The 13,989-nt window shown below is 40.5% G+C and overlaps 1 protein-coding gene across 6 annotated transcripts in view; it reads right to left on the reverse strand.

The window, feature by feature from the left end:
• The window catches only part of SNTG1 (syntrophin gamma 1), a 452,524-nt gene that overhangs the window by 32,933 nt on the left and 405,602 nt on the right, over positions 1 to 13,989 (reverse strand). For all 6 annotated transcript variants that reach the window (XM_047783939.1, XM_047783941.1, XM_047783938.1 and 3 more), the window contains one exon: positions 8 to 160. In XM_047783939.1, coding sequence (XP_047639895.1) covers positions 8 to 160 — 153 coding nt within the window. The remainder of the gene's footprint in view (positions 1 to 7; positions 161 to 13,989) is intronic.

The following is a 13,989-nucleotide window of genomic DNA, read 5'->3' on the forward strand; positions in this document are numbered from 1 at the left end:
CTCTCACCTGTATCCGTTCCACTTCCAGGAAAGTTGCTGTCTGGAAGGCTCGCTCCCACTGGGCGAGGTCGGAGTCCAGCTCCACGGAGAAGTAGAGGTCCTCCCCCAACTCCGACTGCACCGTGAAGCAGTGTTTCCGCCGGTCCAGCAGGTCACTGTCCTGGTGGAAGAGCGGAGTTACACAGGCTGGCAGACATTAGACATACTGACACGGCCACCCCTGGGTCAGTGTTGGCCTGGGGGTGGAGATGCCCCAGTCACAAAGATCACACCCTACGATATCACTAAGGCTACATGAAAATTGTCACAGCAAACCATCTCCTATCCTCAGAGTCCATAGTTGACACAGCTCTTCTCTGAAGTCGCACTGAAGCACATTCACAAAATAGAAATTAGGGTGTCTGGCTTCAATTCTTGCTAGCCAGGTAGCTGCCAAAGCATTTATTGCATGAGATACAACGTTTTACTGCAATGATGGATCACAATTTCCCTTTTCCTTACCGAGCTGTGCAGATAATGAAATTAAACACTATTTGTTAATGTATTTGCAAATTTTAAAGGGCTTTATAAGTATTGGATCTTTTATTGCGTTTATTTCTATAATCCTTAAAGTATCATGGAAATATTCTTCATAAGACAATTTTTTTTTTTTTTGCTTTTTAGGGCTGCACCCATGGCATATGGAGGTTCCCAGGCTAGGGGTCAAATCTGAGCTGTAGCCATTGGCCTATACCACAGCCACAGCCAGATCATCAACCCACTGAGTGAAGCCAGGGGTCAAACCCCAATCCTCATAGATACTAGTTGGATTTGTTTCTGCTGTACCACAACAAGAACTTCTGAGACACAGAAATATTGAATCTAACATGTTTCTGAAATTTTACTGCTTTTAAAACATACACATTTACCTTCCCTATGGAACTTATTTCATTAAGTCCAAAAGACTTTGACATGGTAATTTCTTGGTCCTACTAGTTTTCAACTAATGTGTTCACACATCTACATGTGTAGTTACTTCAGAGGATGTGAAAAGGTGAAAAGAATGCAGCTAAGAATTGATGGAATACGGTCATTCCATATGCACCATGTAGCCTTTGAATGATATATTCAGTTTGCTGAAAATTGCCAGAGGCTAAGCACTGATGTCTTTAATCCTTCCTTCCTTCCTTCCTTCCTTCCTTTCTTTTCTTTCTCTCTTCCCTTTCTCTCTCTCTCTTTCTTTCTCCCTCTCTTCCTTTTCTTTCTTTCTTTCTTTTTCTTTCTTTCTTTCTTCTTTTTTTTTTTCTTTCTTTCTTTCTTTCTTTCTTTCTTTTCTTTCTTTCTTTCTTTCCCTCTCTCTCTCCTTCCTTCCTTCCTTCCTAGGGACACAGGTGTGGCATATGGAAGTTTCCAGGCTAGGGGCAGAATCAGAGCTGCAGCTGCCGGCCTACACCACAGCTCACGGCAATGCCGGATCCTTTAACCCACTGAGTGAGGCCAGGGATCGAACCCGCATCCTCATGGATGCTAGTTGGGTTTGTTACTCCCTTTAATCATTTATTAAATGGAGGTGCATAAAGTATCATAATGAAACATTCCAACCCTAACTCTAACCCTAACCTCAACCCTAATCCTAGCCTTAATCCTAATAAAGCTATACGATACAGAAAAAAACACATTATAAACATGTTTGCTAACAATGTACAAATTTGTCTAAAGTATGCAAAGGTCGATGAGTATAACCAAGGTATGTTTTTATTTAGAGCAAAATAAACCATGTGTTTATAACAAGTATTGAGGAGTTCCCGTCGTGGTGCAGTGGTTAACGAACCCGACTAGGAACCATGAGGTTGCGGGTTCCATCCCTGCCCTTGCTCAGTGGGTTAAGGATCTGGCGTTGCTGTGAGCTGTGGTGTAGGTCACAGATGCGGCTCGGATCCTGTGTTGCTGTGGCTCTGGCGTAGGCTGGCAGCTACAGCTCTGATTGGACCCCTAGCCTGGGAACCTCCATATGCTGCGGGAGTAGCCCAAGAAATGGCAAAAAGACCAAAAAAATAAATAAATAAATAACAAGTATTGATCTTGTAGACATCGTAAGTCATAACTTTTCTATTTTACTTAAAACATATAAGAGTAAAGGCAGAAAAACCTCCCCCCGAATTGATGAGTTATGCCTCGGGCAAAGCTTCTGCAGACATCAATGTGGCTCTTCTCTCCTTCCTCTGCAACTGCTTCCCCCAGTATCCACAGCACAGCAGCCCACTTGCTTCACTTCCGACACACTTATCATTGCTCCTGTCATAGCTATTTTTTTCTCAGGTTAATGGCATTTGTGGAATTCAAAATGGAAATACCAAAAGAAGGAGAAATATGTTTACACTATATGCTACATGTAAATTATTTTATAAAGCACATGACTTAACTCATACATTTTTGGCTGTTATGCTTGCTACTGTTTCTTTTATTTCAGCTTACATGGAATCAGAGAACCTTTCAACCCAAGTGTGGAGTTATTTAGACAAAACTTGTGATTTATTTTTAATGAAAACAGAAGAGCAGGCCTAGGATTGACTCTTCAACAGCAAATAATGATTTTTCTTCTTTTGCAACTATTCTAATAATTTAAAATGAGAGGAAAAAACATAGCCTCAAAGGTAAAGCTTGCCATTAATTTACAATTAACTTTCAGGAACAATCAAGTCTCTAAAGAGACTTATTTGATCTATATCAAGTCCTGCACAAAATGACAGTTTTAATAACATATTATAATGCCATTTTCCATTTTTATAAAAAATGTTATTTTTAACATTGTTGTGTAGTAAAACTTTTGATATAAATCAATTTACACCAGAGTATGTAAAAGAGAAAATTGGGGGAATGATTCAAAACATCAGAAATTTAGTTTCATACATCACAGAATGAAAAGGATATTTGTGTTTTATTCAGCGAATACGACAATGTGGAAAAATAACTTGCATTTTAAATTATATTAACCAAATAATTACATAACTTCACTCTTTTGTGCTACGTAGAAATACATCAGAAGTAGGTGAAACTAATATACATGAATGTATTTCCATTTTTATAGCTATGGCAGATACCAATATATTAAAATTACTTTTCTAATAAAATATCATTGAATATCTGCCAGAAATAGTTATTTTCAAAACATATAGCCTTCAAATTATTACTCATATATTCGCAGGTAAATCTCATGATCTGAAAAGTAAAAATGTTAACTTCTGAGAAAAGTCACTGAAATAAATATTTACAACTATTATTTTAAAATAATTTAAAAGAAAATTCAAGAAATTTTAGGTATTAAAAAATCAAAATCAATCCAAGTGAACCACTGTATACATGCGAGTCAATTCACTTTGGGGGGATTTTAGTTGCCTTATCTGGAAAAAGAAGGAATAAAACTCAAAAGTTCCTTCTTTTCCCTGGGGACCCGAAATCTGTGACATAAAAGAACGTAACGGCAAATGTCAGAGAAAATGTACAGCATATTCCTCAGATAAGTCTCTAAATTAATCTTCATAATAATCCATCAACACAGGCTACAATTGTCATTTCCCTGAGGAGGTCTTGGGCAGGTCCCTTCCTCATTTTAGGAGCTGTCTGGCCCCAGGGATTCACTGACGCTCAAATGTCAATTTTACCACTTATTTCCCCTCTCCTAGAACCAGCGCAGGCATTTCTAAAAAGAGGATGATATACCTGCCCGAGCGTGATGGAAAGATGAAACTGGTCAATGTATTTACATATTTGCCCAGAAAAATGACGTGTATATTAAGTGCTCTGGGATACCGCTAATAATCACAATATCACCGTCACTCATGTTGACTGTTACCAAAATCCTGGATTGGATCAGATCCAGATCCTAGGCACGATCCAGCTCGGGAATGAGTACACACACACACACACACACACACACACACACCTTTCTCTGTGATAACGAAGCGAGATACCACTTTTGGTGGGATGCAGGATGTATCAGCAGAGTCGGGAAGGCTTCATTTCTAATCAAATTAGCCAGCAGTATTCACACTGAAAGGGAAACTTGCCTGTCAGGACGTTTCTTAAGCAGGCAAATTTGACGCTCCTGCCGCTCTTCAGGCATTATGTGTGTGCATGTGTGTGCGTGCATCTGCATCCATACGGTCATGTGAACCCCATCCCTGCACACTGTATATACCACGACAGGCTCTTACAGACACGTGTCCATTATCTGTTCTGTATTTGAGAGAATTAAATTGCAAAGGTCAAATCACTTAAACAAGACCATATTCTAGGCGTTCCTGTTGGGGCTCAGCAGGTTAAGCAACCGATTAGTATCCATGAGGATGTGGGTTCAATCCATGGCTCCACTCAGTGGGTTAAGAATCTGGAGTTGCTGTGAGCTGTGGTGTAGGTCACAGAAGGGGCTTGGATCCTGCGGCTGTGGCAAAGGCTGGCAGCTGCAGCTCTGATTCAGCCTCTAGCCTGGAACTTCCATGTGATGCAGCTGCAACGATGTAAACAAAAAAGCAAGCAAACAAACAAAAAAAAAAAGGCAAAAAAGAACGTATTCTAAAAACACAGAAAGCCTAAAATTTAAGGGAAAATTTTTAAAAATGCACCTGCTGTTCACAATGTTTTCTGACTATTGGCGTTAGAACACATCTCCTGGGATTAGAATTCTTCGTTCAAAAATCCATGGGGAGTGGCTTGGACAAGGTAAATCTGGATAAATTCCACCAGGCCTGACCCCTAGCAGAGACAGTTTAGGGGAATGATCTCCCAAACAGCCTCCCACTTAGCTTGGAATCACCTGATTCAGACGCAAATATATTCATCTTGGAGCAAAGTCCCTCTGCTTTTCCAAGACTCTTGGTGGGGTTACACCCTCCAATCTGTCCCCTGCCATGCCTCCACAATGATCCCCTAATTTAAATCTATCCACACAGCCTGGTTTGATCCCTCACTAGCATAATATGTGTTAGATCTGGCTTCTCAATAGGAAACTTAGGAAGGAAATCTCTACTTAAAAAAAAGAGAGTTCTAGTAAAGACAACTAGCCCATGGGGAAAATGCTATATACCTCCAAAGGGAAACGTGCATTTTTATATGATGTTTTTAAAGTGTATGGCACATAAACACAATATAATTATCAGAAGAAACTTGTCATCTTTGTATTTGATCTGCATCTTTGATTTCTTATTTAATATACTCAAGTCGGTTGTCATTATTATTTTGATTGATATCAACATTTTCCCTAAGACAGGACCAAATGTCCTGTTATTGAAACAAATAGAAGCTTCACTACAGTAAATTAGCATAACTATCATCAGAAAAGCAAACAAGCAAGAGACACACAAACAATAACATTAATTTCTTATAACATTATTTGAAGGGCTGACTTTCAATATTGCTTATTGAGATGAATGGTTTTAATTAATAGTTATAAGAGTCATCTTCTAGATTTCAATTCTAATATTCAACTTCTGAGGATAATTACATCATACCAAAAAAGCAATCTCCCATGCTTGGAAATCCACTGGGAGAGTGTATGGTTTTCAGGAGAAAAGGCTGTGGCGGAATGTACTGCTTGTCGTGTAAATGGAGATATTACGAGGCCAAAAACAGGAGGAACTGTGGCAGGTCATTTGGTCCTGTCTTTAAGAAATAATCAAACAGTCCTGCCACTAAATATTTCCAAAGAATGACATTCTAATTCTTAGCCTTTAATACATGGCACGTAAAGCCTATTCTTCAATTTATACTCTTCCTTTTTTTGGAAGCAGAATCCCTCACATCGCAGTTTATACGAATTGGTTCTTAATCTTCAGGTGCCGTTAAAAACAGGGGGTCACCACCGTTTAAAAAGTCACCTTTTATATTCTTGAGGGCAGCTGTCGAGTCACCTCACAGCTTTGTCTTTATGAGGCCACATGAAGCACATTCTCCCTTTCCTCCCCGGGGCCCTGCTTTAGCTACGGCATCACCTCAGCATGTCTCCACTGAAACCTGGCCAACTTTCCCCTAACCCCCAAGGAGTGAAAGATGTCATCGAGCCCGGAAGGACTGGTCTGGATGAGACCAGCATGAGACATAAAGGGAGTTCCTTGTGTCACCTGAAGTCCCACTCAGTTTGTACACCACGTCCTGGATGAGAGCTGGGTCTGGAGAAGGCAGGAGAGCACTGCGGGGAGTGTAACGGGCCAGCGAGGCTCTCAGGTGTGTTCAGTTAAAAATCCTGCATGTTGTGTCACCCGGAGGCTGGTCTGTGGCCCAACTGCTCCATTAGTCATGAAGACAGACGATAGGACCTCCAGCCTGGCCTCTAAGTCATCATCTACAGAACAACTCCGGATAAAACAGTGCTGTGAACATCCCAGATGGTAAGATGGGTTTTCCTGGTCTAGTATTAGTTCCTTTAAACTGGTACAGTAACCTTTCACGGTGGAAACATCCTTGGGCAGAGTTCAAGGCTGCAGGTATGACCACACACCTCGGGGAGCAGTCTCTCCTGGCCCACCCCAGGGTGCACAGCAGGTATTCAGTTGACGTTCAGCCAAGAAAGTGCCCACGCCTGCTGGATACCAAGCACTGTTCTGGTGCCCAGACCTATCCCTGAGCCGAGCAGGTCGCCTCCAGAGGTTTTGAGCGGGTGAGACAAATCACAGGGCAAACAAGGAGATGCTTGCTTAACACACCTTGATGTCAGTAGCCTCTTAATGCTTTGGGGGCGCTAGCCCGGGGCAGTGCCATTTATGGAGAGTGATAAGAAAAGGGCCCTTTAAGGAGGTGACACTAAAGGAGAGGCGTGACAAAGAGAGTAAACTAGTCTGGACACCTGGGGAGGCTGGTGAGAAGGTCCGAGATGTGGGGGTAGCCGAGAGCCACAGAGGCTGCAGGAGGCTGAGCAGAGGGCAGGGTGGGCAGTGCTATGGTCCAGGCCCCAGCATCCTGCAGGTGCCCTGCCAGCTCTGGGTTTTACTTTGTGTCAAACTGAAAGCTAATGCCTAGGAAAATGGATGATAAAATGAATACAGGGGGCATGAGAGGCTGTTCTGGCAGCAGGAGTGGGGTACATCTTGCTGACGTAGCAGGTATGAGAGAAAGACTGGAGCTTGACGCTGGGGTTCTTGGGGTGGTGCCCATGTACCCGGAAGTGAGCGACAGGAAGTTGCGAGGGCAGTCAGTGAGGGGCACTTGGGGCGTGGGGGACACAGTCGTCTGAGATGTGGGTTAGACATCCACCTAGAGGTGTTGGGAGACAAAGGACTTCTGGATGCAGGGAGAGCCCTGAATAGGTTCATGGTCACTGTATGCAAATGGCATCCAAAGCGAAGCAGCTGGCACCTGGATGGGCCTCTCTAAGGAGAGAGCTTTTAGCATCACTGGATCATTCTAGTAACTCTGGTCCTCTCCCACTCCTCTACATAATAATACAACCCTCAAAACACATTTCAAGAATAAATTTCCTTCCGTGAATACAAAGTAGCATTATTGTCATTTTTATACATTTCTGTTGAATTGAAAATAGGTTATGTGTTATACATAAGTATATATAACTGCATAATTTAAAACTATATAAGATGTTGCATATACACACACATATATATTCTAATGAAATGTGCTTTAACATATGCAGCATTGTTGGAAAATAAACATCATAAAAATAGTTGAGTATGGAAAAACTCAGAGCCATCACTTATGCCTGGAATGAAACATACCCTTCTCTCCTTTTGCATGTAATTATTTTCCACTCCTGACACTTAAAAAACTATATGCCCTATAATATTCATTGAGTCATGTTCTATTTCTCCTTAAATAAAATGCAATCACAGAATGACCTCTGATTCCGGGGATGGAAGGAGAGTCTCATTCAAATACTTGCTTGCTCTGAGTAAGACACAGTTGTTAATGCTCTTTAAGTGCCCTTCCTAGACGCCTCTTTACACTAACTGCCCAGAAAGTAGCTGTACTTGTAATTCCTGACATAATGGTGAGAATTCTGAAATAAAGATAACTGAGTTATTTATCAGTGATTTATTTCTGGGAATGAATAGGGCCAAAGACAAGTCCAGGCCACCTGGTGCTGCTTCATCCTATAGTCACGGCCCCGTTCTTTCTCTCAACCAACTAACCTGGTAACCAAACTAGTACGGTACATGGAAACTATCAGAAATACATAGTCTGTGGATGGAGGGCGGAGCTATGAACACACTGAGGTACAAAAACAAAAGTCGTAAAATTATCTACTGGAACAAAAGCAACTGCAAATCTTTTGTTAAGAACTGTCTTTGTTCCTATTACGTCCATGGGCTTTTGTTCAGAACAGACAATAATGCAGGAAGAGAATGAATAATTTGTATAGTAACCTAAAGCAAAATTGAACTTTATTCCACATTTTGATAAAACAAAAATATACCAAAAAGCTATTACTTCCAAAATATTATGACCAATATCAAATTACAAAATCACACACACACACACACACACACACACACGTAACTGTATCTATGTTTATCCTTGGGCAGAAAAACATCTCACAGAAGTGCACCATCTCCCTCTCAATTATCTTCTGTTGGCCACAATAAAGCGAAACTCGATGAATAATTTTCTCAGTAAGTACTTTTATGCTGTATAGCACAGGGAACTATATCTAGCCACTTGTGATGGAACATGATGGAGGATAATGTGAGAAAAAGAATGTATGACTGGGTCACTTTGCTGTACAGCAGAAATTGACAGAACATTGTAAATCAACGCTAATAGAAAAAATATAAATCTTAAAAAAATAAGTACTTAAAAAAATAGGAACAAGGTTAATTTTGATAAGATCCAACTGATTGATAGAAATAATCCCAAAGGTAAAATTTAAATATTCCTAATTATTTTTTAGAAAAATTATGCTACTTGAAAATACTGCAGCTATTTCAGAGCCGAAGACTTTTCCTTATGGGTGTGATGTAACAATTTTAAAGCTGCCAGGAGTTCCAGTTGTGGTGCAGCAGAAATGAATCTGACTAGTATCCATGAGGATGTGGGCTCGATCCCTGGCTTCGTTCAGTAGGTCAGGGACCCAGCACTGCCGTGAGCTGTGGTGTAGGTTGCAGACATGGCTCGTATCCTGTGTTGCTGTGTCTGTGGTGTAGGCTGGCAGTTGAAGCTCTGACTGGATCCCTAGCTTGGGAACTTCCATATGCCATGGGTGTGGCTCAAAAAGCAAAAAACAAAACAAAAAACAAACAAAAATTTTAAAGCTGCCAAACTGAAAGGAGAAAAAGCAAATAATGACATGGAATCACAACTGTTAAGTTCAATAATCAGTTCAGTGTCTGTATTGAACAACAAAAAACTTGATCTGATCCAAAGTGCATTTCTAAGAATGTTGTGGCTCAGTGTAGCCATGACACGCTAGTGGACAAGGCAGTGTGGCTGCCAAAAGGCAGCTCCTTATGTGCAACTTCTACCCCACAGCTGAGAAGCTGTCACCTAGATTCCTCTGAAGGACACTTCTACTTTGTGCACTGGGATGGTGAGAGGCAAGCCTGATCTATTCAGCTCCTGAAAGTAGGCAAAGGATGAGTAAAATGAGGTGGACAGCACTCAGCATGGGTGCCGAGCTTCTGCAGGAAAAACTACAACCACAGAGTGGACCTCATTCCAAAGAAACAACTAGCAAAAAGCAAGAACAGTATTATATTGATAATGTATAATAGCAAAAGCAGAGTTGTTATTAATAATAGAGTATTGTGGAGTTCCTGTCGTGGCGCAGTGGTTAACGAATCCGACTAGGAACCATGAGGTTGCAGGTTTGATCCTTGCCCTTGCTCAGTGGGTTAACGATCCGGCGTTGCCGTGAGCTGTGATGTAGGTTGCAGACGTGGCTCGGATCCAGCGTTGCTGTGGCTCTGGCATAGGCTGGTGGCTACAGCTCCGATTCAACCCCTAGCCTGGGAACCTCCATATGCTGTGAGAGCGGCCCAAGAAAATTGCAAAAAGACAAAAAAAAAAAAGAAAAAAATAGAGTGATGCAATTGAAAACTGGTGCTGTAAACTGCACCTGCCGGAGTATCATAAAAAGAGATATTCTAGACCAATTTGAAGGCAATTTCCACACTTTTTGCAAGGGTCTGACATCTGGTTTCCTTCAGTATTAAAACTGTATTTTCACTTTTAAAAATAACAGTATAAGGTATTGGAAGGTCAAACAGTTTTAAGATTTCATACAATAGTAAATTTGCAAGGCAGAAACTTTCTGTAAACAGAAATCCAAAAGTATTAAGTCTAGAAAGATTATGGAAAAACTTACAATAGACCTGAAGGAATTTAAATTGAATGGGGGATTACAAATAATTCTCTTCTTAGGGGATGAATCCTTGAGAGTGGCACCAAATTGATTTGGGCAACAAAACCAATTTTCTAGCTTTCTCCTACATGAAAGATATGGTCTACCAGCTGCCCATACGGAATTTTACTAACCAGAACGTTCTTACAAAGATAAGTTGCCACTTATGTTAAACACTTCAGCAAAAATACTCAATTTATTTATATTTTATAAATGTTATCTAAATCTTCATTTAAAATAATGTGAGGAAGGTTTTCCCAACACAGTTATGCTTTCATATTTTATTACAATTATGGGGGGATATTAAAATATTAGGATTTTAAAAAGCTTTGCTCCCCAGTGCTTATTTTCAGAATAACAGTTGGGAATGGAATTCTGAAACATTAAGTTGCAGTAACTCATAAATATTTTGCTCTTAGACACACTTACATGGGAAAGGAGCATCCCTATACAATCAGATTGGAGAAAGAGAGGATTTTAGTTTATATGGAAAACAAGATTAAATATCTTTTGTGCATCAAACTCTTTTTTTTTTTTTTCTGGCTGTACTCATGGCATGTGGAAGTTCCTGGGCCAAGCATCAAACCCGCACCACAGAAGCAACCTGAGCCACTACAGTGACAATATGGGATCCTCAACCCACTGCACCACCAGGGAACTCCTGTGCGTTAAGTTCTTAATGGGAAGAAGTTACTGAATCCTTTCATTACCATATCCTGTTGCTAAGAGATATTTGTTGGTTGAAATAAAGGTCTTGAATTGCTTGGAAGCTTCATGAAAACATTGTAAGGCTGCACTTTTTATAACCGAAAAATATTTCAGGGCTCCTCAGATATCACAGAAATCATGTATAATTATTTAAAATATTTGTCAAATCCATGCTTTGTTCACACCTGACATAGAGAAGGCAATGCAAATGGTACAATTAAGGAAAAAAAATAATAAGGTAAAAATAATACAGCAGTGTGTGTTACAATATAAGGACTAAGGGAAATGATCAGAAACTTCCAGAATGAAGAGAAACCTAAGCAGGAAAGCCTATTAAATTATGACGCCTTTGAGCTTTCAAGAATGTAAATATAATCAATAAAACAAAATTTTAAGAATGAGATATAAGAAATTAATACTCTGGAACTTGAATGATCTTTTGGAAAAACAAACGTTAAGTACTTTATGTGACAGCTGTACATCTACTGAATTCTAACAGAAGAGTGAGCATGTGCTAGAATCCAAGAAAATGCTATTAAGATAACAAAAAAGATAAAACTTTTTTGCCTCAGTTTCCATATCTGTAAAATGGGAGTAATGTTAACGGCCTCAGAGTGTGTTATAAGCCTTAGAGCAACACCTGGCACTGCATGTGAGCTCCATGCTCTGGGTGACTACCACTGCCCACCTCTGTTCTCACCACCCTACCCCTCTGTCCTCACTGCCCCCACCCCGTTCTCACCATACCCCCTCTGTTCTCAACGCCCCATCTCTGTCCTCACTGCCCCCGCTCTGTTCTCACTGCAGGAATCCCCATTATATTAAATTTCCCCTGGGCCAGATCTCTAAACTGTGCCTTGAAATGTGCCTTATCTGAGGGACCCCTTTCTGGAGACAGAAGTCTGCACCGAGCACAGCTTCATGGGCAGGTCCCCCTCAGGGTGCCCTTCAGAACCCTCCCCAGACCCAGCTCTGCGTCTGGGCTCTGGGGACATCAGCCCTGCCCCTGCCCTGACTTGTCCGATGGACACTGATCCACTTTGTGCCAAGTCTCACATCCACGCCTCTGTTCTTGTGCTACATGAAATGTTGCTTCAGGAAAGAGAAGCCTCAGCTAATGACATTGCAGGTCAAGTTCAATCCAGGAAGCACAGAACATGGAGGCTGCCCTCCCTCGAAGCAGGAAAGCCTCTGTGTTTACGTGTAACACGCGAGAGGGTGTGTATTACTCAGCGTCTGAAAATATTTATCCCCAGGTAAAATTTCCCAAAGCAGCTAACAGGCTGATAGCAAATTTTATGCAAAAAGCCCAACAAGACAGCTGCTAGACTCTCATGTGGGCAGGACGGGGCACTGTGACAGCAGTCGGAATTGTCGTGTCTTTTCTGGAGGCGATTTTAGGTCCATAAGCCTAACCCCTTGAAGGTATTAGAATATCTGCCATCCAGGACATCCAAAACTCAGCATTTTAGAGTAAAGGCAATAACTCAGATGTTCTAGAAAAGTTTGTGAGCAAAAATCAGTTCTTTGCTACCTGTTTTTTCTCTATTGTGTCCTTTTACGTTTCCTTAACATCTGAGTCACCTGAATAAAATGTAAGTTCACTGAAAGCAGGAGCTTTTTCTGCCTTTGTTGCCAGCCATACAGTGCTTGGCAGAGTCTCTGGTCTAAGGCAATACTCAAAAGTATCTGCTAAATAAATCAAAGAGTGCTTACAGTGATATGTCTGGTGGATCAAATCCAGAGCTATCTAAATGGCAAAATTAAAGGATTGGTTAAAAAATATGGCTAAATGATGGGATATTTAAAAATCTACCAAAAAGCCATTTTTAAAGAATACTAATTGAAAAAGATCTCGTCATGTTTTTACATAAGGCGGATTTAAACCTTATAATCCTAACTTTGCACAAATAATTTTAGCAAAGAGAAATATAATATTGAGTGTTTATTTGGAGCCAGGCACAACCCTTAGTCTCGCCTTTAAAACTGTCCTTATTTCAAGTAATATAATAGACTTCATTATGCTTAAAAGTTCAGGGAGCTTTATTTATTTATTTTTAAGGAAGGGATATAAACACCAAGTAGTTTTTTGGTTTTGTTTCTTACATTGTTTTGTCTTTGTTTTTAAGGAGGGGGAATAACTTAAGACTAATTGATAATTTAGAAATGTGCGCTGGATACGACTATGAGAAAGCTGTTTCAATGCACAGATGGGGTGTGGACAAATGAACCGTTAGGGAGTTTCATTCCTGAATTTCTCTCTTTAGCTTTCCTCTCTCTTCTCTCAGTCCCTTTTGCCTTCCTCTTGCCTTCCTTCTCTCTTTCATTCTTTCTTTTTAATTGTGTTAGTCCTTTTTGTTGGTTAAAAATTCCATCAGAAAACTATCTCATTAGCTGCTTCTGCAGTCACTCCCTGACTGTCAGACCCCCTTTCCTTCAGAGGCTGGCATGTCTTTTAGGAGTTGCCAGCTGCAACTGCAACTTTTAAGCCTATGCTCAAGTGTGTCAGAATTTCCCTCTGTTAGTCGCATTATAGAAACAAAGCCACACACGGTGATGAGCAAGCAGCAGCCTATATTTTTATTCAGCACCTGTGCTCTTGCAATTGTCAGCTTTAATCTAGGATTCTTCTGGAAGGAAGAAAAATTATGAATACTTTTGAGGTAATCATACATTTTTTGTCTCTCTGTCTTCAGACAATTTTGATTCAATTCATTATGCTGTAACTGTTTCAGCATTTTCTACTTTACCGAGTCTTTAAATGGAAGAGAGAGAACTGACATAAAACACAGGGAACTTGGTACTCCTTGGTTACACAAGCAAGTTAACCTTCACCAGGGTTTAATTATCAATTTGTAGTACTTCCAAGGCTGCAGACCCTAGAACAGAAACTGAATGTGGATTACTGCTTAGGTTTTATAAATTATTCCACTTTGATTCTTAAACATGGCCACAGAACC

Source organism: Phacochoerus africanus, chromosome 6, assembly GCF_016906955.1.
Source record: "Phacochoerus africanus isolate WHEZ1 chromosome 6, ROS_Pafr_v1, whole genome shotgun sequence".
NCBI classification, from domain to species: domain Eukaryota; kingdom Metazoa; phylum Chordata; class Mammalia; order Artiodactyla; family Suidae; genus Phacochoerus; species Phacochoerus africanus.